The following is a 24,039-nucleotide window of genomic DNA, read 5'->3' on the forward strand; positions in this document are numbered from 1 at the left end:
GGTCCATCCATTATAAGTGAAATCACACAAGCTTTGCTTATGCTTGTTGAGGACCCTTCTTCTCCACGAGCAAGCCCTGCCCATTCACCCAGGGAAAACGGGATCGACAAAAACCGCCTGCTGAAGAAAGATGCTTCCAGCAGCCCGGCGTCCACAGCCTCTTCAGGAAGCTCCACTTCTTTGAAATCCAAAGAAATGAGCTTGGTAGGTCCCATGAGCTGTCCTCTGCCTGTTTAGCAGTTTATTTTCCTTTGTGGTTCAGAGGACCCTTAGTACCTTATTTTCAACTGACCCATTGTGTTGGGGCATGTTGGCATTGGGTTGGGGGTCAGAATGGGAATGTACTCAAGTGGTCACGCCCCAAGAGGCCTGAAACTGATTCAGGGAGGGCAGAGCCTCCTTGTCTGTTCCTACTTTCAACCATTCAACAAATAACGTGGAGCATGTCATCTCTTAACCCACAAAAGCTGAGACATAACAGCTCTACGTGTGATGCTTATACAGTCTTCCTGGGCATTATCCCTGTCACCTATGGGGAAGAAAGTCTGAGGAGCCTGCCAAGTTTATACAGCCCATCAGATCCAAGGCCAGAGGGAGCTAGGGTCTCTCTCCCTATCCCATGCATGCTCTTGGCTTCTCCACAGTGTTCCTCAGACTGGGATTTAAAGGAATGGATGAGATGCAGAGGATGATGCCCCATGACCCTGTTACTGCCACACCCCTGATGGCCTCTGCGCTAGAGGTCAACATCTGTCATGTAGGCAAATGGGCAGTGGTGCTTAACACCTCACACAGCTCTCAAAGGGACAGGACTCCTCGGGCTTTTGCCTTTGAGATGCTGGTTTGTTTCTCATCAAATCCATGGCCCTGCTGCCTCTCACTAATAGTCTCAATCCTACTGCCACTGACAGGCAAGATTAGAAGAGGGATCCTCCCTCTGACATTCTCAGTGACCCAGCCATTTGTTTCTGAAGTGCCTGGGGATTTTTCTCTGGGTGGTCATCGTTCTGACTTGGCCCACATCCAAAGTCCACATGCCTGATGGAAAAATACTTTTTAAAATAAAATCTGCGGAGGAAGAAGTGTGATCATGTTCTGTGTCTCTAGCTAGAGTTTTAATTCTGGCAGGAAGAGGAAAGGTCAACATTTCTCGCTCACAAGTTAATGCTGTCAACATTGTGTGGATTTATGAAAATTGGCTGAGGGAGTAGCTAGAAGGTGCCCAAGTGTCCCAGCTGCTGTTGTGATAAATTGTGTAATATGGCTTGGATTAAAAATAATACTCATTTAATTTGTTTAATGATACCAGCATGAAAAAGCCAGCACGCCTGTTCTGAAATCCAGCACACCGACGCCTCGGAGCGATATGCCAACGCCGGGCACCAGTGCCACTCCAGGACTCCGTCCAGGCCTCGGCAAGCCTCCAGCCATGGACCCCCTCGTTAACCAAGCGGGTAGAGCAACATTGCCTCTTGTTGTGCTTTGTTTTGCGTTTCCCCTTCCTGGCTTGGGTCGTTGTGTGTGCACTCCTGACGCCATTTCCCCATGAATATGAAACACACTCAATGCCCGCCTCCTTCCCATCCCTGAAAAGCCATGATAAGAAACAGATGTTTGTCCTTAGGTTTCAGCAGCTGCACCCTGTTCGGTCTCCGACTGTTTATATTTGGCTCCACCACTACCACCACCCCCTCCCCACAAATAATCCAAATTCCAGGGACTTCAATAAAGTTTCCGATAATTATTTGCACATAAGCTCCTGACCAAACTATCACTTGCATTAATGAGTTCACTAATACTAACCAAAACTGCCCTCCCAAGTGTGCTTCTTGCTTACTTTTTAGTTGGCCATTTTTTTTTCCTGGTATATCCCTCAGGAATCAGTGGTCTGTCATTAGAAATTGGGGGGGTTTCACGGAGTCTCCAGCCCATGAATAAATTAGTAACTTTTAACTTAATCTTCTTTAACACCTTGGCCCCAGACGAAAATAGGCCCTAGAAGATTCCTTCTAAACCCATGCTTTGGTTTCAGTCATGAATCCAGAGTCAGGTCTTCATTTGGAATAGGTAACAGGGAATGAAAATTTAGACTCTAGGAGGAATCTTGGATTTTACCAAAACCTTATTTTGAGATTAAGTCAGATAAACAGGTAGTGCCCTGTGCCTTGGTTTACCTTCTGTGAATCGGGCACAATAGTGCAGTTTATTAATTTTAATTGCCTGGTTTCCCAGTGCTGGAGAGCCAAGGACAAAGTGCATGGACAGTGCTTCCCCTGGGGTTCATTCTTCCCTGGAGATGAATTCAGCTGAGTGGGTGGTGATGACCGCCCCCTATGTCACCCAGGCCATCCTTGTCCTCACCCCTTGTGAATGGCACTAGAGGTGACTCTGGAGTTGACGGTCAGGCTGGACCACAGCGCTGGCTGAGTGACATCCTGCACATCTTGTGCTTCCTTGCAGCGGCCGGCCTGAGGACGCCGCTGGCGGTGCCTGGCCCATACCCCGCCCCGTTCGGGATGGTACCCCACGCCGGCATGAACGGCGAGCTGACCAGCCCCGGCGCCGCCTACGCCAGCCTGCATAACATGTCCCCGCAGATGAGCGCTGCCGCCGCTGCCGCCGCCGTAGTAGCCTACGGGCGCTCCCCAATGGTAGGTGCCACGGACAGGCATGCAGGTGGGCAGGCAGGTGGGTGCACAGGTGGGCAGGAGGGCAGGTGAGCTAGGGCCAGGGCCCCCGCCGCCACCACCGTGGTGGCCTACGGGCGCTCCCTGATGGTAGGTGCCACAGATGGGCACTCAGGTGGGTAGGCAGGTGGGTGCATAGTGGGCAGGTGAGCCAGGGCCAGGACCCCTGCCGCCGTTGCTGTGGTGGCCTACGGGCACTCCTCAATCGTAGATGCCACGGGTGGGCGGGCAGGTGGGAGGGCAGGTGGGTGCACTGGCAGGCAGGTGATCCAGGATCTGGACCTTCACCTGCGCCTGCCCACCAAACAGAGCCCCAGTGTCCCCACTGCGCCCCGCCTGCCACCATCACTATGCTGCTTCATTAAGTTAGGGCTCGGCGCTTCTTGGTTTACTGTTTTTGTGGATGAAACAAGGCAGTGTTTAGGAGCTACTTTTGCGATTCAGGGGACATCTGGTTTTCTCCCCCCAAGTAGATTTTTTTTTTTTTTTGGAAGGCAATGAAATGACTCAAGTAGCTCACAGAAAGAAGCCTTTTCATTCATTTTCTTGAAGTTTTTTTTACCTTCTTTAATTCTTAGGAAAAAATATTTGAGAAGGTGTAACTTTTTCTTTCCGTGCCTATATTATTCTTTAAACCCAACAGTGTGACTCAGGTGTAAGCAGTGATCTCAGGGCAGCAGAGAGAAAGCAGAAGTGGCTGAACTCTGGGCCAGCTTGCCCATCTTCTTGTCCAGTCTTTAACCACTATGTGAATAGCCTCATTTTTTACCGCAAAGGGCCAAAGTGATTATAATCCTCAATTGGATCAGGGAAAGTGAATAGATTATAACCTGTAGCAAATAGAAGTCCCTATATATTTTCTTTTGGCTGTTTAGGATATGTCATGTTCAGGGGCACATGGGTGGCTCAATTGGTGAAGCGTCTGCCTTCCCCTCAGGCCATGATCCCAGACTCCCTGCTCCTGGAGGAGTCTGCTGCTCCCTCTTCCTCTGTCTGCCACTCCCCCTGCTTGTGCTCTCTCTGTCAAATAAAATCTTAAAAAAAAAAAAAAAAAAAAAAAAACTAGAGAATCCATGAATGTTTATGCAGTAAATTAGACCAGTGGTATGAAACTGGGGGTGATTTTGCCCCTCCCCCCAACCACCACCATGGATCAGAAGTGGGGAATGCTATTGGTACGCAGAGTCTAGAAGCCAAGGGTGGTGCTAAAACATCTGCCATGCCCAGGACAGCCCCAAACAACCATCTGGCTCAAAACATTGATAGTGCCAAGGCCAAGAAATCCTGACTCAGACAAACATACTGTTCTCTGTACCTTTTGGGGAAGGCAGGATATCCCAGGTCCACAGGAAGTCTTTACTATGGGAAGCTGGTTCTCGATGTACAGATAGACCACACTCCAACCAACCCAAAAAGAAGTATGGCCTGTTGTATTTACAGGTGGTTCTATTACTAATTTTTCTTTTGAAAAGCATTAGCACATGTTACCGTTCCTGTTTATGTGGCTTTGGAGGTCTATGAGTTTCTAGTGAGAAGTCTATAGATGTTCACAAAGTGCCTACTCTGTATGAACTGAGTCTTTAATGTCTTCTTTCTTGTTTCCAGGTTGGGTTTGATCCTCCCCCTCACATGCGAGTACCTACAATCCCTCCCAACCTGGCAGGAATCCCTGGGGGGAAACCGTAAGTACCTCCAACTCTCCTCAGTTTTGTTTTAAAGGCAATTACTTAGTCATGGCTATTAGCAGACTAGAATTCCAAAGGGAGCACAGGCTTGGACGTTTCCAAGGAGATTTCTAGTGTCTTTTCCTGAGGAGTGTTAACACTTTCTATAAATAGGCATCTTGTAGGTGTCATGCCTCTGTTTTCTCACTATGGGTGATCTCATGCATTTAGTTATTTCTGGAGAGAAGCTGTTGTCGCTGGGACCTAGAGGGAGGCAAGAACTGGGGGTGGTTGGCCCTCCTTGCTTGACCCTTCTTCGGAAAGCTGCTCTGCTTTAACTTTGGTCAGCTGCTGGAGATTTTCAACAGGACTGTGTTGTGGGCAGTAATAAGCTGTCATGAACTCCTGAAATCTCAGAAATTTGAAACATGTTGTCCCTGTCCCTGGCTCAGTGCTATACTTTTTCTTATTTGAGTGGAAACTAGGGGTGTATGAAGGGTAGTTGTGACATCTATTGGATGCCAGCATTTGAAGTTGGAACCTCCCTGCCCACCTGCGCCCCCGCCCTGCACCCCATAAAGTTTGGTGCGTGCTTCACTCTGAGAGGTCCTAGACTATAAAATGCAGAGTGGCTTTGTGGGAAAGCAAGATAAATAAATTGAAGGGGCAAAACAGCATTCAGAATTTGAAAAACCCCATTGGCTATTTTTTCGGTGTCCTTTCAAATCACTTGGCTTTCCATATGTTAGTCATTAGAAATGTGATTTTGAAGAATTCCTAAAGTTCTTAGTTTTCATAACAAAGCAAAATTGAAATATTGAGGGGGGTGGAATATCTGTCTTACCTCCCAGCACATACTCTGCTTTTCTGTAGGGCCCTTACAATTTGGATTTTTTCCAAATTGGGGTACATGTTACAGACCTTCGGTTTATTTTTCTTATACTGTTCTACCTTTGTGTGGTTGCTTTCTGCTTTTATTTATGCGTTTGATGCATGTTGTGTATTACATTAATTTGAGTGGTCCATTCAACTACCTGGTCATCTTTGTGTGATTTTGACTGGAGCCTTTTCTTCAAATAAACCAGCGGCATGAGGAAAAACGGAATTCCTTACCTCCATCACCTGCATTTTGGAAAACAGATTCCCATGGCTCGATTTTACATGTATTATAATATCTATTTCATGGTAATTTGATTCATGATGAAATGAGACTTTGTCTACACTAAGAACCGGAAGAGATGTTAAGAATTTATGGTGACACGCTAGACCCAGGGAAGAGCAGGATTAGGGACAGTGTTGCAAATCATTCTTGAAAATTCATGAACTGCTAGGTAGTGTATTATCTTGGGTATGCCCCTCTGCTTCCAGCCTGGGATGCCCCTGGGCATGTAATGGGTATTTCTTGTCTGTTGTTGGTGGCAGTGTAGCTGTGGTGTGTCCTGCAGACTGGCGAGTGAATAAAGGGCACATGAGTAATGTGATAAGAAGCAATAATTAATAGTAACTGATGAATCTTCAGGGGAAAATAATGGCAAGTTCAGCTGACAATTAGGGAAAGCCAGTTTCAAGAGTCAGAGGTGTGAGGGTGTATCTGGCTGCCAAGACCCCACCCTGAGTGGGGTGTGAGGTATGAGGCACATGGGGTGGGCTGGGAAGAGCTCTAGGCTATGGTGATGGTCTTGGAGGTTAGCATGTAGAGGACCATTAATTCAGACCTAGCTCCTTATAGTTGGGGTGTGTGTGTGTTAATAATGCAATTAGACACAAACTTTAAACCTTCTATGATAATACTGGTGTCATGCTTCTTAGAGCCAAAATATTCATGTCCTTGGCTTGTAAGCACCTTGGGCTTCTTTGTGTTCCCAGCTGTATTAAGCTAGGATATGACATGCTCAGGGACAGTGACAGTGGATGTGACAGCAAAGTCCTGAGAGTCACAGGTGAGAGTGACTGCATCAGAGTGGTTTTTGCTCTCCAAAACAGTGAAAATATATTTTTTTGGCTTTTCTTTAAAGTTTGAGGGAAGCTGTATTCTGTGAGGAAGATCAAGTGAATATCAGAGGGGAATATGGAACTCACCATTATCTCTGGGATCTGGGCTATATTACATCTTACTCTCTTTGTTTTAATCCATTAGCTACTATGAGAGGGTTCCTGTCCTCATTGTTGAGTAAAGGTGCACTCCCCCAGGCAGTGCTTCTCAAAACATCTATGATGACCAGTCTTTTCCCAACATGAGGAACAGACAAATAGGGATGAATAAAGGAAGAAAAATACACAAGTCCTGGTTTTTTAGTTACAAGAGTCAGCTGTCGTGAACCGATTCTGTCAAGTTGCTGTATAACCATTTTCAACACTTCCTGTCCCCGAGTGAGCAGGTCTATGTGCGGACAGTAGCAAACATTTGCAGACCACACTCTGAACAGCTTTGGTCTGAGGCACTTAAGAGAAACGGTGACAAACCAGCATGGCCAGGGTTAGGGTAAGAAAGGGGGGATCCCTGGGTGGCGCAGCAGTTTAGCGCCTGCCTTTGGCCCAGGACAAGATCCTGGAGACCCGGGATCGAATCCCACGTCGGACTCCCGGTGCATGGAGCCTGCTTCTCCCTCTGCCTATGTCTCTGCCTCTCTCTCTCTCTCTATCTTTCTCTCTCTCTCTCTCTGTGACTGTCATCAGTTTGTGAATGTCATCCTCTGACAAATACCAAGAAATAATATTTGGGTAGGGCGACAGATGGTTACTCATGGACATTTGAGAGAGAACTGTGTGCCAGGCTTTGTGCTCCGTGCTGGGCAGGCTCCAGGAAGGAGAATGTTCATCTTCCCCGCCCTTGGGGCCCCTCTGATGGGGAAACACTAAAGAGACAAAGGCTGCAGTATGTTTGTGTGGCCCTGCGAAGGCAGAGCAGTGGGTGCTAGGCAAACAAGTCAAGAGTGACCGTGGTGAGGATGGGAAGGACTTCTTGGGGTAAGGAGGAGATACTAAAAACTGAGCGTGAGCAGGAAAAACAAGCCCGCAGAGCAAAGGGGGCAGAAAATGTGGACCCTTGCAGGGACAAGGGGCAGCCCGCAACATGCTCCCAGTGCAGACAGAGCTTGAGGGATTCCTCTGCAAATGGGTGAGTTCCTCTGGGTTAGCACAGCTGGGGGACTTCCCAGTGGGACTTTGAAAGTGCTTCTAGGGTAAATGCTCATTTGGCTCACATCTCCTATGACTGCCTCACCACGTGGCTGTGTGCCTCTGACCTAGCAGGTCTAGTGTGGTGACTTCTGGTACCTGGAGCAAGCCATTTTCCCTGGCTGTGTGAAAACCATTGCAGCCCTCGAGCTGAGATCTGTCTCTCTGGAACTTTTATCCATCGAACCTGGTTCTTTCCTACGCCTTGAGACCACATGGTGCACCATTAATCTGTCATCCCTGTGACAGCTCTTCAGATATTTGGAGACCACCGTCTGGCCAAAGGCTTCTCTCCTGGCAGAATGTGTCCATTGCTTCAGCCCTATCTTGTGGGATGTGATTTCAGGTTCCTACACCATCTGCTCACTAAAATCTAACAGTCACTTCCCTCTTGTCCTTTCCCACAGATTTCATGGAAACCTGCTGCATAGGTATAAGGGACCCTATTAGAAGCTCACAGCCCAGGGATGGAGAGATAATATTAATCAAATAATCACAGAAATGAATCCATGATTATAATTGAGAGAAGAGCTATGACTCAGAAGGACATTATTCTATTAAAGTTTGTGGCAGGCTGATTCTGTCTGAGAGGGTCAAGGAAGAAGTGTTTTCTGAGCTGCTTTAACCTCATAGGGGAGGTATAAAAGAGCATATGCAAAGGCCCCATGGCCTTACCTTTTTTTTTTTTTTTTTTTTTAATCAAAGTGGAATAGAGCAAGATGACTCCTATTGCCACTATTTTGTACTTAGTGTTGGTGTTAAAGTGATATAAGATCTCAGTAGGGTTTTCTAACCAACCTGGTCAGTTTCCCTGTCTCCCTTCACCCCTATACCAGCCTCTTCTAACTTCTCTATCTTTGTTAACAGCACAGTCCTCATTCTCTGGCATCTGGGCACAAACATTAGCCTGTGATTCTTCCTTGTGTAAATCACATTTTGCTCTTCTTCCTCTTCCTCTTCTTCCTCTTCCTCCTCCCCCTCCTCTTCTTCCTCCTCCTCCTCCTCCTCCTTCTCCTCCTCGTCGTCATCTTCTTCTTCTTCTTCTTCTTCAGATTTTACTTATTTATTTGAGAGAGAGAGTGTGTGTGTAAGCATGAACAGGAGGAGGGGCAGAGGAAGAGGGAGAAGCAGACTCCCTGCTGAGCCCAGAGTCCCATGTGGGGCTCAATTCCAGGACCTGAGATCATGACCTGAGCCAAAAACAGACACTTAACTGACCGAACCATCCAGGTGCCCCACCAATCTTAATTGTTAAGATCCTCACTTGATTCCTACTTGCTTTTGTCATTAAGATCCTAGGTCTGTTTTCTCCCTTATAAAGTGCTTACCTGATTAGGCTCTTTTCTTACCCAGAGATCTTCAGAAGTTGCACATAAACTGGTGACAGGGCATTCCAGGTCCCTCTGGTGCTATGACCCCCACCTGCTTTTCTAGCCTCGTGTCGTTTGTTCTTTGTCTCTTGCACCTGGGCTGAAAGAAGTAACCTTCCACTCCCTGACAGCCTTTCCTCCTCTCTGGAACAATGTCCATTCTCACCAGTCTTCTTTCTGTGGGAATACTCCCTGTCCTTCAAAGACTGCTTCTGCTGCTGCCTTCATAGCACGAAGCCTTCACTGATGGCTTGCCAAATGTGATCCCTCTCCAGGAGTACCTTGTAATGTCTGTGACACCGTGCACACTTGGAGCTTAAGTACCATGATGAGCACATGTCCTATTTCTGCCTGCTTCTTCCCTACTAAAATGGAAGCTTCCAAAGTCCCTCTGTCCCCTTGAGCACCTACTACCCAGTAAGCAAATATTTGGTGCATTGAGTAGGTGGGAGATGAGGCCAGGATTGTGTAAGACCCTGTGATTCATCCCTTCCAGAGGAGATTCACATTTTGCATTGTAGACTTAAGCATTGCTAAGTTACCAGAGGTAACCCGACTGTGTTTTCAAACCCTCAAAGCAAGATTTAATTGGTATTGTTTGATCAGCTTAACTTGAACTCGCTTTTAGGTTGAGGAAATGTGTTCCCCTGAGCTTTGTGGAAATCCCTGATAAGAGAAATTCTGAAGTTGAGTTAGATCAACATCTCTTTGTTGATCTGCCCTCCCCATCCAGGACATCATTTTGGCCCAGAAATACTGCTTTCCTCCCCATACACAACTTGTTCTCCCTGCCTCGTGTAGTAGCACCTAGAGGTCAGTAACAGCTCAGAATAATAATGGTTTGGCTGAAGATTCCAGCTTAGTTCCAGGTTCCTTCACCCTGTGTTTTAATGCTAGACATGTCATTGAGAAATCTTACACCCACTCATTTCATGTTTAAATAAATCTTGAAAGTACCTTTTAGGAGTTGGAGCCTAAAGAGAAAAGAAAATCTTAACCACATATGGGGTAAAATTGCCTCTCAGGAAACCATGCTTTGCAGCAGTGACCAGAGGCCATCCCAGCCTCAGCCAAGGACACGTTTCTGTGGCCAGTCCCCCTCCCGCCTCCCACCTTATGTCCCAGTCCTGATCTTGCTTCTGGTTTATCTGTTGACCATGTCTAGAATCCATAGCTGGTGTATGTAGTAGATTTGAAAATTAATTCAGCCCTCTTTTCACATGTTATGATATTTGGGTGTTTTTTGATCTATGAAATGCTCAAAGTAACATGCTTGTTCTGTGCCTCATTATCACATTTGGGGTTGGTTTAATTTCTGTTTTTCTACTCTTTGATCTTTTGGGAATGTGTAGCTAATTTCTTGAGATTATATTGAAATGTGAGGCCCTTTCTTTTGATGTGAGTTATGTTTAGCTACCAGGTACCTGTCCTCTCTGCACCTCCTCAGAAATTCCTTTCAGTTTATCAGATATAAGTATAGTCTGTTTGTTTCTTGTTCATATAATGCTTGTAGGCCTGTAGTAGTTGGTTCCTTCGCTAGAATTTTGTAAGTGAGCTTTGAAAGGGCTGTATCTTAAACATTTCTTCATATTACTTTTCTTTAAAAAAAAATATTTATTTATTCATGAGAGACACACACAGAGAGGCAGAGACATAGGCTGAGAGAGAAGCAGGCTCCATGCTGGGAGCCCGACATGGAGTTCGATCCCAGGACTGAAAGCAGACGCTCAACCACTGAGCCACCCAGGTGTCCCTTGCCTTACTTTTCATCCAGGAATCTCTCGGTTTGAATCTTTGTCCTGCATGGGAGTCCTGCCACTGCCCAGCACATTTATAAGTTTTGAAACTTTTAGTTGGTGGAGGAGGTAGGACCTGGAATCCAGAATCATAAATGCTAACTTCGCTAGAGAACCTCTGAGATTGTCAGCTAGACCATCACCTGTTTTTTTCTGGAGTAATTTTCTTTCTTCATGTCCATTTTAAGAAGTTCTACATTTGCCTTTACACAACATGAGAGTAGTCGTATGTTAAAATAAATAAGGAAGCAAACATGGAGTCTCCCATCTTAATGCTTTAATTTCTTACCTTGTAGTATAAGTTACTACATTCATGTAGATATGCTATCTTCAAAATAAGGTAGGAATTGTACCCTGATCTGTATATTTGCTGTTTGGGAGGGTGCTGGGATGCCAAACTGGAAAAATCCTGTGTTTTATAACCGTTACGGGTTAGATATGTAGACCTTAAGAATTGTGAAAGGTAAAGCTTGTTATATTGGCAGTGAAGGAGATTTTACCATAAATAGATGAATTGTATTCCCAAGGACCTATTTTCTTTTCCTGAAATCTTAGAATAATATGGCTCTGATTTTCTTATGACCTCACATCACAATCCTGCAGCCACCACCTTCATTATACTAGTTCTTGAGGCTAAGAGTGTCCTCCACAGTCATAAATTACATTATTCTCATCTACCTTAGAGTGACCCAGGTGCCCCTGCCTTCATAGCCTCCTGGGCCAGGACTCGGTAATGAAGTGCTCCGATGACATTGACAAGAAGGTTTCTTTTGTGTATATTACATGTCTCCATCCTAATGGGCACATGTTATCCCTCTTTAGGGGATAATGTCCAAGGTAGTGCCAGTGTGAAGCTAAGCTGAAGAGTTAGAGCTCTACCTTTGGGGTGGGCCTGCCCTAGCTGCCCTGAACGTGAGTCATGGCCCGTCCACTTACTAGCCGAATGGGCCAGTGACCCTCTCCTGTACTGCTGCTTCTCTCCAAATAATAAGGGACAGTGAGCTACATCCTGTGACACTAGAAACAGAGGTTGAATCTATATTATGCTTCATGCTTTTCTGGAAGTATCTTCTCATGCAACTTCCATTTCTACCACACCTCATCAGTCATGTTTATTGGATGTTTTGTCAGGGCATATTGTAAATATAGGGAAATGAGGCACAAATAAGTTACATATGGCCCCCGCATCTTTTATAAGTGACTAGCTGAAATTCTAATCGTGTCTCTTCAAATTTTTTTTTTTTAAGATTTTTAAAATTTATTCCTGAGACAGAGAAAGAGAGGCAGAGCCACAGGCAGAGAGAGAAGCAGGCTCCCTACAAGGATCCCAATGTGGGACTCGATCCCAGGACCCAGGGGCCACACCCTGAACTGAAGGCAGGTGCTCAACCACTGAGCCACCCAGGCATCCTGACTCCTTCCTGTTTTTTTTGTTGTTGTTGTTGTTTTTTTGTTTTTTTTTTTTTTTTTTTTTACTTTATGGTATGCTTTTCAGCCGCCAGACACAGGATCGCGCTTTTTGTGTGTGGCCTGTGGTGGCTTCTGCTGCAGCTTGCTTCGAACAGGTCCTGCGTCCCTGGGCTCTGCTGACTTGGGAGAGGGCTGTGAATTTCACTTCTGTTACTGTGGTTGCTTTCACTGCCTTTTGCTTCAGTCCACATTGGCTCTCTAGGGACCGCTTTTCCCCCTCAAGAATGTTGATACTCTCTCTTAGCGACATGTGGTAGGACTGCTGGAAATCCCTTGGGGAAAGTTGGCTGGCTTAAGCCAGGTGGTTAGAGGACCCTCCACTCTCTTTAGCCTCTCCTCCTTGCCAAAGAGACCGTTCCTGCCTCAATCTATAAGTAATTACGGTAGCGATGAGTGAGTGACCTGGGGTATTGAGATTCACATACTGAGTGCCAGCTATGTGGTCAGCCCACCTGTCCCCGAAGAACTCTGGAGTGGGGAAACAACAAATGAGAAATGTAAACACATGCAATGGTACACAGTGTGAGATGTGCTATGGTCAAGATTTACAAGCAGAGCCAGGACCCCAGAAAAGAATCCTCCTGCCTGGGGGGGGGTTGTGGCAGACTGAAGAGCAGAGCAAGTGACGTGCACTGAGGAGGGAGGCGGTGCTATTCTAGGCCAGAGGGAACAGTTTGTGCACAACTTGGAGACGTGACAGCATGCGATATTTTAGGGGACTGGCCCGTTGTTCTGCGTGGCAAGGAGTTTCAGCTCCAGGATGCTCACATGAACTGAGGCCCAGCCGCTGTAAATCGTGAGGGGCTTGTTGAGCCCCGAAGAGCACTTGAGGGCTTCTGACGTGATTGGATTTTTTGATACCTGTTAAGGCAGCAAGAGATTACCCATGGAGGGTGCCAAGGCCAAGGTGGCTGCACCCAGTCTCCAGAGGCCCAGGTTCTTCATCCCCGTTTACCAGATCCACCACTGCTGGTCCTGCCTGTTAACAGCAAACCAGTGACTATGTCAACACCTGTTTTCCTTTGGCCACAGAAAACAGCATCGTTTTATTAGCAGCCGTCAGTGTGCTAGGACAAAACAACCTGCATCTCCAAAACGCATTCTTGTTTTCCAGCTTCCCGCTGTGTCCCCAGGAGGCTTCTCAGTGGGGACTCTTTCCTTCAAGTCCCTTTACCTCTGTTCTGTGCCTAATACAGGATGTGTCTTCAGCATGGAAGGAGTTTGATTTCATCCAGTTTTTACATCTGTGCTGTCCAGAGGGCTTTATTCTTTTCAGTTCTCCAACCAGATTTCGGAATTAGATCCTAATCACCAAGTGCTTGTTCAGAAAGCTGGGTTGGGGCAGGGTCTCAGTTCCCTGAGGCTTTCTTGGGTGTAGGTGGGTGGCGCTGAGAACTCATTCTTTCTGCCCCACATTCCTACCTAAACGTCCTCCTCTCCTCTTTGCCAAGGGCTGTCTCTCCACTTTTGCCCTTCAGGATCTTTGGATTTCCTGATTTTCTTTGCCTAGTCATTGCCATGTGTTTTTCTGACCCCCCATCCCACACCTTCCTCCGTTTCTGCAATTCTGGCCCTCACACTTGTCCGCTGGTTGATGAAAGAGCCCTTGATTGAGCATGCCCTCACTTTTCCTCATGGGTGTTTTAATACTGATGCAGGTGTGGGACGGCGTTCAGTGTTTTATGGTTTTGCCGCTCTTTTCAGCCTACAGCAACCCCTGCAAGCTCTATACCTTGTTATATTTCTGCCTTGTGTATCCGGAATGGACATGTTATAGGCTACAGGTAGTTAGGCCAGTAAGGATGGCCACAGTTAGGCCAGCGAGTTGGGCATCTCCTATACATTTAACTCCAGCCCAACACCAACAGTTGGGCTCTTGACTTGGCTGTAGACCTAGTCTACTTCATCATCAGTCAGAAGCCCTCTTGACTTTTTCTTGAACCAACAAATAAATTTCAGTATTTAACACTGAGATACACATACAGAAAAGTGCATATAACTAAGTGACTTCTCACCAAGAACACTGAAGAAGCCCCTCTTGTGTCTTCTCCAGTAGCCGAGGGGAGCCACCACTCTGGCTCAACATCACAGATAAATTCTGCCTGTGTTTGAAATTGCATAAATCCAATCATTCCATATGCATTCTTTGGTGGCTGGCCTCTTTCTGAATTCAGGCTTGGGAGATATTTATAAATCCTCACTATCTGTTTATAAATTCCCCTTCCTGGTTGATTTTTACTTTCCTTTCCCTAGTTTCCCCTTCAATAAGTAGAGATCTCAGTTTCCTTCTGGGACGTCTTAATGTTGACATGATAGGCCATCTATGTGGCCTTTGCTCAACGATATGCTTGTTCTTCCTGTGGGTGAGTAACTAATTCCAGACTCTCGTATGCTCCCCTGGTTTTTCCTTCCAGTTGATCCCTCTTTGAGACCCGTCAGCCCTTTGTGTCATTCTGGTTTGTTCATTTGATTAGGCTCTCCAGCACAGCGGGCAGCACCAGCTTCCTGCCAGGCCCCCTGTGACTGATGTATTAACATCCATGTGGGTTTCCCTTGGGACCCAGAAATATTCACAGCTTCTGGCAACAGTTCACTGCATTGTGAATCAATTTGAAATTGCCTCAGTATGATGATCACAGACCTCATGTGTGGTTTAAAGAAGAAGACACCTGGGAGAGAGGTGGGTGTCTTCCAAAACTCAGTGTACAGCTCTCTGTCTACACTTTGTGCATCTGTTTTAGTCTGGAACATTCAACTCCCTTAACAAGTGGGGTTCCAATTGAAGCAAAATAGAATTTTCTTCCCCTAAAACTCCAGAATTGCTAAAAGGGTGCCTAATGGAAAGTTTGCCAACCTGGAGGCGCCCACCGTGATTTACATCAGTGAAATGAACCTTCACTTGTGCCATCACCAGCACAGAAAGCTGTCAAGGGCAAGTTCTCTCCCCATGTCAACCACTGTTCTAACCAGATACATTGCGTTTGATCGTTTCATGGAAACACCCCGGTCCTCTCTCTACCTCGTCATTTGTTTGTCATTTTCAGTCCCAATTCATTTCTCTGGATTATGCAAAAGAGAGTCCCAATTCATAGTGCCCGATAGCTGGGTCACATAACTTGCTACTGGACCTTAAAGAATTCTTCTAGAACATGATGGAGTTAAACTCCAGTTCTTGTGGTTCCATCTTCAAAGGCAATCCAATGCTATTTGATTCCAACTCCAAATATCCCATAATAAATGGCGTAGAGTCCGTTAACATTGGCATTGGCTCATGTATTAGAGTATCATCGTGTGGGCTTGATGTGTTACCACGGACACCAAAGGATACTGTTGCATAAAACAGGGGATTTAATGGCTTGTTTTGATGTAAAGGCTTGAAGCTATAGTAGTTTTGTATGCATATTTATTTTCTAGGACATTCTGTGGGGTTCCCATTCTGAATGCTTGATTATTCAAATTAAGAGTAATGTTAAGGATTTGGTCCAGCTAGCCATGTAATATTAGTTATGGAACCAGTCTGTCAGGAAATCACATATATCTAAGATCGTATCGTTTGCTTGGGGGAAGGGTAAGTTCTTTTTCTAACCTTCATGTATTTGATATTTTGCTCTCATAGAGAGAAAACAATACGTATATTTTCTTCTCAAGCTTAGGAAGTATGTCGGTTTTATGTGTAAGCAGGTTGGAAACCTAATATCCTATATCAGTTTTCAATTTTGTGCATGCTAGCTTATTTCACAAAATTTGAGTTAGCATTAAAATGAAAATTTGAGTTCTCTGTTAATACCCATGGTCTGTTAGATCTGTAAAGAGACTGCAAGGTGCCAATGACAAGTTCCAGAAAGGGCCCAGACTTATCCCAGAGGGTCACGGAAAGGAGAAAACTCTACGTACCTCATTTGTTATGTATGCAGACCTATAGAAAAGGCTTAATGTTGAACCTCTAAAACGCCTAGTGATGCTTCAGATAAGAAGTAAATGAAAGCAGGGACGCCTGGGTGGCTCAGTGGTCAAGTGATTGCCTTTAGCTCAAGATCCTTGGGTCCTGGGATCAAGTCCTTCTCCCTCTGCCTATGCCCCTCTTTCTGTGTCTCTCATGAATAAATAAATAAAATCTTAAAAAAAAAAAAAAAAAAAAGAAGTGAGAGCAGTGGTCTTCAAAGTGCCATGTGCATCATTCCATCAGTTTGGATGTTGGGGGTGTATCCTCCGCCCTCTATCTTTTTTGTGTGCATGTTATAATGTCTGTAATATACTAGTGCTTAAATCATTAGATCATAATGCATAAAATATGCTTTAAGATTTTGGGGTGGAAACAAGAATGTACTAGAATTAAGTTTGTTTGTTTGTAACAAGGGGGATGGGAAACAGCTTAAAGTAACATAAAAGTTTATTTCTCTCTCTCATAAGAGATACTGGCTGTCAGCAGCCCAGGGCAGGTCACATCCTCTTAGTGTCACCAAGGCCTCTGCATCCTATCCATGTGTTCTACGCCCTTCCACAATTGATTTCCATCTTCAGAGTCCCCTTGTGGCTCTGAGGGGCTGGTGGAGGTCTGGTCTCCTTGACTCATAGTCTAGACAGTAGGAAGGAGTAAGAAAAGAGCAGGAACCCCGATCTTACCCCTACCTTTAAAATTATTTTTCTTTTAATTAACAAACTTTATTTTTTAGAGCAGTTTTAGGTTCATAGCAAAATTGAGCCAAAGGTACAGAGAGCTTCTGTAAACCCCAGGGTTCCCTTCTTTGAAGTGATGAGCTGACTGCCACCCTCCCCTGCATGTATGTTGAGCCGTGTACATCTCCATGGTGAGAATGGGGCAAACCTGGCCACGGGGAAGCTTGGAAAATAGTAGAGAGCAGCTTTGCTGCCTTAGATAAAACTGGGGGTCATGGCCAAGGTAGATGGGGAGATGTTGAGAACACTTGAAATCGTCATAAAGCTACTTGATGCAAAAGTCTTTTACTGTTTTCTCTGGATTATGCAAAAGAGAGTAAATTCAAGCCTGAAACCGGTGCCTTTAGAAAACTTTTTGTGGTGTTAATGTTGAAATACACCGTTTGTTGTGCAAAATTATTATGAGTTCTTACGGACTTCATCTGAAGCATAAGAAATAGTCATTTAAAATTACGCTAAGAAATCCTACAATTATACAAAGTACATGGAAGGAGGTATTTTATGTTAATTTGGAAGCATAGTTAGCATTTGATATGGGATCGGAAGGAACGCTCTATGGAATGGCTAGGCAACAATCGAAAGACCGGTAAATACTGAAAAAAATACATAGTTCAACACACCTGTCCTTTGGTGCACCCTAGACTTCCGTTGGCCTGTGCTTTCAGTTTGTTCCTTCAGTAAATACTTCAGCTCCTACTGATTTCAAGAGACTCCTGAGGAGCACCGGTCCTTCCCTGTCGTCCCTGTAGACCTGCTGAGGTAACGACTAGCTGCTCTGTGCTAAACGTTCTGTCTCCTCTCCCCTCTCTCCCTGGCCTCCCCCTCTCCAAAAGCGCGTACTCCTTCCACGTGACCGCAGACGGTCAGATGCAGCCTGTCCCCTTCCCCCCCGACGCCCTCATCGGACCCGGCATCCCCCGCCACGCACGCCAGATCAACACCCTGAACCACGGGGAGGTGGTGTGCGCCGTGACCATCAGCAACCCCACGAGGCACGTGTACACGGGCGGGAAGGGCTGCGTCAAGGTCTGGGACATCAGCCACCCCGGCAACAAGAGCCCCGTCTCTCAGCTCGACTGTCTGGTGAGTGAACAGGAACTGGCCTCCGGGTAATGTCTCCCTGGAGACTCAATAAGGAAATGGCTGTTTGGGCCTGGGTTTTATTCCCATTATGAGGAAATGGAAACCCTTTCTGTTTCCTGCCGTTTGTTTAGCTCCCCCACCCCTCACCCTGCAATGAAACCTTGAAGGTTTCATTTGCTGCTGTTTCAGTGGTTCAGTCTCCGCACTGATGGATTTCTTTTAAAAGATATTTTCCAGGAGTTTACAGAAGCTGTCCTTGTTTCAATGTGTATTCAAAAGGGGGTTTCCCATTTAATGGATGAAAGCACAGCGAGGCCTGGACTCTGAGCCCTGCAATCCACTCAACTTTTAATTTCCCTGCAGCCTTCGGATAAATATTGAATAGTAAACATTTGATAACGTGGCATAAAAAAGTATTCTGAACGGGGTCTGTGTTTTCAGGGAGACCTGGAAGGGCTGGCCGGGTTTTATTACTTTAACTTCAGGAAAGGTTAATGGATCACACTGCCGAGAAAATGGGGTGGCCGCAGGCAAAAGGGGAATGGGGAGAATGCTTTCCCAGAGCACCTGAATCCGCCTTCTCCCCTGAGTGAGGGAATACCGTTTTTGCATTTCTCGGGATCGAAGAACCTGTCGGGACAGGTCTCGATCTCTAAACCGTGACCCCAGACTTTACAGACCACATATCACGGCCCCCCTGGCCCCGATAGGGTGCCTGCCTGCGCTTTCCCATGGTCGGTGGTGCGGTTTACCCACACCGCCTGCCCAGCGACTGCTGAGGATTCTGGAGACAGAGGTTTCCAGAAGAAGAACAGCAGTGTTTTAGAGATGCAAAAGCCTTTTTTTGGAGTTGTGATTGATTTACTTTTTAATCAAACAGCTTTAAAAGATCTCAATTAATGAGATTTCAACATGCTTACACATAGGCCCACATTCTATAAAGTAGGGATGTTTTGTGATACTCATCACCATTTTTTTTTTTTTTTTTTTTTTTTAATTTACGTGCTTAGAGCCTTTCTCATCTTTGAATAATAGGCCATGGTCAAAGCACAGGGAAAACTTCAGTTCTGTTTGGTTTGAAGGTTAGCAGTTATTTCTTTCAGGGAAGGGAGGGACATTTTTAGGTTCCACCTTCCTTTTTTTTTTTTTTTTTTTTTTTTCAAGAGGTAGGGACTGAGGCAGAGGGAGAACTTTCTGCAGGCTCCACGCCCATCATGGATCCTATGACCCTGAGATCATGACCTCAGCTGAAATCAAGGGTCCGACGCTTAACCAACCGAGCCACTCAGCACCCCTCTCACCTTCCTTAATATGTGTTGGTTTTGATAGAGAGATGCCCTCTTTTATCAATTTCTTTGAGCTGAGAGGCTTGAATATGGCAGCAGCTGTGTTACCTCTTGAGAAAGCAGGTCTGTTAAAGTCTTAATAAGGATCCACATGGCTAATGAAGGCACAGTGCTAATGAAGACGTCTTAAGTAAAGATTTAAGAGTAATGAAAACCAGAACATAGGCAGTAGGTCTGTAGTTTCCAAGTAGTAAATAAGGGAAGGTGATGAGGTCAGAGATTTATAACCCAGCTTTGAAAAGTGGTTTCTTCACAGAGAAGTACGTACACACCTACCTTGCAACCACTGATCATTTCAGTTCTTTTTACTCAGCAGGAAACTGGGTGTCAGGAATAGTTCCATCTAAGAGTTTGCACGTGCCTGAGCAAGCCTCGGAGTTTTTTTATTTACTGTTTCAAAGGGGACAGTTACACCTGGATCCTGATCTTTGCTACTGAACTCTTGCTTTATTAGTGTCCACAAAATACCACTTTTCAAGTCAAAAACCAAGATAGCAGTTGGAGAGCATGGTATTGTTACTGCTTGGTCATGCATCATAGCAATTGAATTATGTTTATTTCACAGAACAGGGATAACTACATCCGTTCCTGCAAATTGCTCCCTGATGGTTGTACCCTCATAGTGGGAGGGGAAGCCAGTACTCTGTCCATCTGGGACCTGGCAGCTCCCACCCCGCGCATCAAGGCAGAGCTGACGTCCTCAGCCCCTGCCTGCTACGCCCTGGCCATCAGCCCCGACTCCAAGGTCTGCTTCTCATGCTGCAGTGACGGTAACATCGCGGTCTGGGACCTGCACAACCAGACACTGGTGAGGTGAGCAGATGTGGTTTTCTAGGGTGGGGGTTCCCTCTTTGGGTCCCTGGGCCTTCAAGCCTCCTGTCCCCTCTGCCTCTCTGGCTGCACCCAGGCTCTCAGCCCATGTTAGGAGCCTCCTTTTTGCCAGGCGTAGACCTCTAGGTATTGGGAGTGTGAAGACAAAACTTGGACACTGTCGTCTGGGGGGCTTACAGCCTTGCTGCAGTGCTTGCTGTCCCCCACACTTTACCTTCCCAACATCCCCATTCTTCAGCCACTTAGAGATGCCAGGCTTATTCAAAAAATATTCCTGACTTCCGCCAAGTGGAGGCATACATACCATGGGATTACATGGCAGTACGGAGGGTTGTTAATACTAGATGTTTTTGGCTTTGACTAGAACCTTGTTTGTGCAAGTAGAAGCCAAGTGACAGAGGATAACAGAAAATCAACAGAAGGACATTAGAGGAAGACACACACAAAACAGTTTTAAAGTATCCTTGTTTCTCAAAAACTAAATCAGCACTGTCCAAGGGTCATTCTCCCCAGGAATGAGCCCAACTTCCTGGAATCTGTCCTCTTAACTGTGGTGACAGCTGCAGTCCTGCCAGCCCAGTGTCTCTTCTCAGCCCTGGCCAGCTCCTTCCCTCTGCTGGAGTCAGAGTCCACACCAGAGATGTTACAGAAAAGTTTCCAAAGGGAAGCACCAGTTAAACATCCCAGGTAAAACTGGTGTGTGTTCTGGTTTATTCCCTATTTCAACTTTGCTCAGAAGTGCTCTTCATTTATGGTGTGTTTTAGGCTCATGAATTACTTAACAGGTCCCCTAATGCTTTGGGTCCATGTGCCAGAGCAAAGGGATGGACTTTAGATGTCATTATAGCAGCTTAGTCTCTGTCCAGATGTCCTCTGTAGAAATCCAGTCAGTGTCACAGAGCCAGGCTCTGTCCCTGTGTGTGGGTGACACCATGGCCATTATTTTTCTCTTGTCACCTGCTGAGCAGCTCAGAATGTGCAGAATGGACACATGCAGCTGGAGCTGACACCCCCTTCAAACTTTTAGCCCAACAGGTGTTTGTTGTTTTTTTTCTTTTCTTTTTTTTTTTTTTAATCTCAATAAATAGCACTTTCAACATTTTAATTCTAAGGCCTTTTCAAATACTAATCCGTTTAATCCTCAGAACATCTGCACTGCTATTATTTTGATTTTATAGGTAAGGAACCTGAGGTACACAGAGAGGTTAAGTCTGTTTGCCTGGCTCACACAATTGGGTGTGGGGGAGATGTGATGGGGCACAGGCATGCTGTTCTTATGTCTGTGCTCTGAACTCCTGCTCTGTGCTGGCGCCCTGCTGAATATAACAGGGTAATGTTTTACAAATGTCTTGCTCAGTTTGGGTTGGCTGCAGGTGGCTGGTGGCTTCTCTGTATGAGAAGGTGACATGGAATCTGCTGAGCATCTCAGTATCTCCCGAGACCCAGCACGGTCTGAGCCTGTCTTCCAGGAGCCTGAGATTAGTACCGAGATTTGTGGGTGGGAGGGGTGGAGGAACACCCACCAGGCACCTGACGTCAGCAGAGAAAGGCATTCATGACTCCTAGAGAATGCAGAGAGGTCACTGGGTTTCTCGAGTAGAAACCAGGATGGAATAGCAGAACTTTCACAAGATGAGTCTGAGACTGCAGTCGTCCTGGGTGACCTGTGGGGAAGTCTTGGAGGAAAGGGCAGCTGGCTGGGGTACGTGTGCATGGGACATGGTGGGGAGGGTTGCGTGCATGCGGGGAAGAGGACGAAGATGGATATTCAGAATAGCTTTTAGAGGAACGATTTTTGAAGCTCTCATCTTAGAATTCACATCAAGTGGTGCTTTGTCTTGTCTTCCACACTCCTTAAACTCTTTTTTTTTTAAATGATTTTATTTATTTAGTCGAGAGAGAGGCAGAGACACAGACAGAGGGAGAAGCAGGCTCCCTGCGGGGAGCCCAATGTGGGACTCAATCCCAGGACCCCAGGCTCATGCCCTGAGCCAAGGGCAGATGCTCAACTGAGCTACCCAGGCATCCCCACACTCCACTCATTAAATTCTAAGCTCAGTTTCAAAGTTTGGAGCTCTGTGAGAATAATAAGGTGAGGGGACCTAGAGGAAGGACAGACATAGAGACTCCTCTCTGGGTGTTGAAACTCCCCAGCCCCTCTAACGTATCCCGCCTGGTTCCCCGTAGCAATGGGGTCTGTTCTGGTCACTTCCTTGCTGGCTCCCTCCTGCCCTGCAGAACCAGGTCCAGAATCCACAAACCACCAACCCTGCGGTGGCTCAGTGTGGCCTCTCCCTCAGCAGACCCCACCTCGGGCCTAGCAGAGCCTCTTTGTGCCACAAACCCCTGTCACTTGATTGTTTCTGGTCTTGTTTTTTTGACTGAACCACAGGAGTTCTCTCTAAGAGAGAACCTTGAGCTGACCTTCAAGGCAGGGTCCTGCGGAGTGCCCATGGGTCAGCCTCAGAAGTTAGTGGTCTCTGCTCAGTGCCCCCGAATCAGGAGGATGGTATGATCCTTCATCTCTGGGAGTCCAGATTTCCTAACGCAGGGCTCTTTCTAACACAGAAAGCGAGGTTGAGTAAATATGTGAGCTCATGCTGTGTTGGCATGGAGGGCATTGCCTTGTGGACTCCCTCATGGAAAAGGGAGTGTTTCTGGGACCCTGAGCTGGTAATGTACTGATGCAGGCCGACGTCTTTCTTTACAGAATACGCTTGGGATTCTGTGTGTTTGTCCTTCTTTTTTTTTTCTTTTAACACTCAAACACTTTTCCAGACCCGGGAGGAATTTTACCTTCCAGACGGATTTGTAAGAAGAGCTACAAGAGCGCATTTAACTTCTCCTGTGTGATGACCTAAAATGGCATTCCATTTCTTTAGCACTTGGATCGTGAAAAAAGAAAAGGGAAAAAAATCTGCAGGTGCTGTTTCCTCCTCGGGGGAAGGTTAGTTTGATCTTGCACATCAGCAGACACTGAAGAGATGACACACACACCCCGCGTCCAAAACTAACAACACAACAGTGTTTACCTTGAGCTCTGGCAGGAAATCATTATTCAATCTCGTTTGTTTTATCAGGCAATTCCAGGGCCACACAGATGGGGCCAGCTGTATTGACATTTCTAACGATGGCACCAAGCTCTGGACGGGTGGCCTGGACAACACGGTCAGGTCCTGGGACCTACGCGAGGGGCGCCAGCTGCAGCAGCACGACTTCACCTCACAGGTGATGTGCTTTTCCCCACAGGAATCTCTGAAGTGGCCTGTGTGTGATGTCTTCCTCCCTTCATACCCCGTGGCAGTAATTATGAGGCAGACAGACTAGCCTTAAATTTGAGATACCCATTTAAAACAAACAATAAAAAAACCCCACAAACAAAGCCTCTGAAATGCTTAGCGTGGTTTCTAAAACTTTGTCAGTAAGACCTGTGAGTTTTACTTATATGTGAGTTCACCGCAGGAACTTGTTCAGCAAAGGACATACAGTTTGACCTGCTGTACATATTCCCATCATCTAGTGTGGGGGGTGAGAGGTCATTATTGGATCCACATATAAACAGAGCTTGAAAAATGTGCCGGGTTATCATGAGGAGTCAAGAAAAATCACAACACTCTGAAAGTTAATTCATTTCCCTTGCATAGGGGAGCTTAAAAAATGCAGCAGCATCTCAGTGGTTGCCCATTTTCTTATTCATCCCTCGGAAACTGGACTCGTGGCTGGCTAGATTTATGGAGGTTTGAAATTACAGGAAATGGCAACTTTGTGGGTCATGGAGATGAGTTAGATATCGAGTATCTGAATCTAGACTTGTTCTGGGAACAACGGTGCCATTCTAGGTGTCTTCTGACGGTGGGATTGATCTTTTGATCATTACTCGTGTATAGCTGTGCATAATTCTAAATTTTGTGTCCCTGTTAATCTTGTGGGGAGTCTCT

At 46.1% G+C, this 24,039-nt stretch overlaps 1 protein-coding gene across 6 annotated transcripts in view; it reads left to right on the forward strand.

The window, feature by feature from the left end:
• Positions 1-24,039, forward strand: part of TLE1 (TLE family member 1, transcriptional corepressor) — an 85,973-nt gene that overhangs the window by 59,350 nt on the left and 2,584 nt on the right. For all 6 annotated transcript variants that reach the window (XM_038527009.1, XM_038527010.1, XM_038527011.1 and 3 more), the window contains 7 exons: positions 52-204; positions 1,310-1,454; positions 2,461-2,651; positions 4,293-4,369; positions 17,675-17,924; positions 19,836-20,083; positions 23,182-23,329. In XM_038527009.1, coding sequence (XP_038382937.1) covers positions 52-204; positions 1,310-1,454; positions 2,461-2,651; positions 4,293-4,369; positions 17,675-17,924; positions 19,836-20,083; positions 23,182-23,329 — 1,212 coding nt within the window. The remainder of the gene's footprint in view (positions 1-51; positions 205-1,309; positions 1,455-2,460; positions 2,652-4,292; positions 4,370-17,674; positions 17,925-19,835; positions 20,084-23,181; positions 23,330-24,039) is intronic.

This window comes from Canis lupus, chromosome 1, assembly GCF_011100685.1.
Source record: "Canis lupus familiaris isolate Mischka breed German Shepherd chromosome 1, alternate assembly UU_Cfam_GSD_1.0, whole genome shotgun sequence".
NCBI lineage: Eukaryota > Metazoa > Chordata > Mammalia > Carnivora > Canidae > Canis > Canis lupus.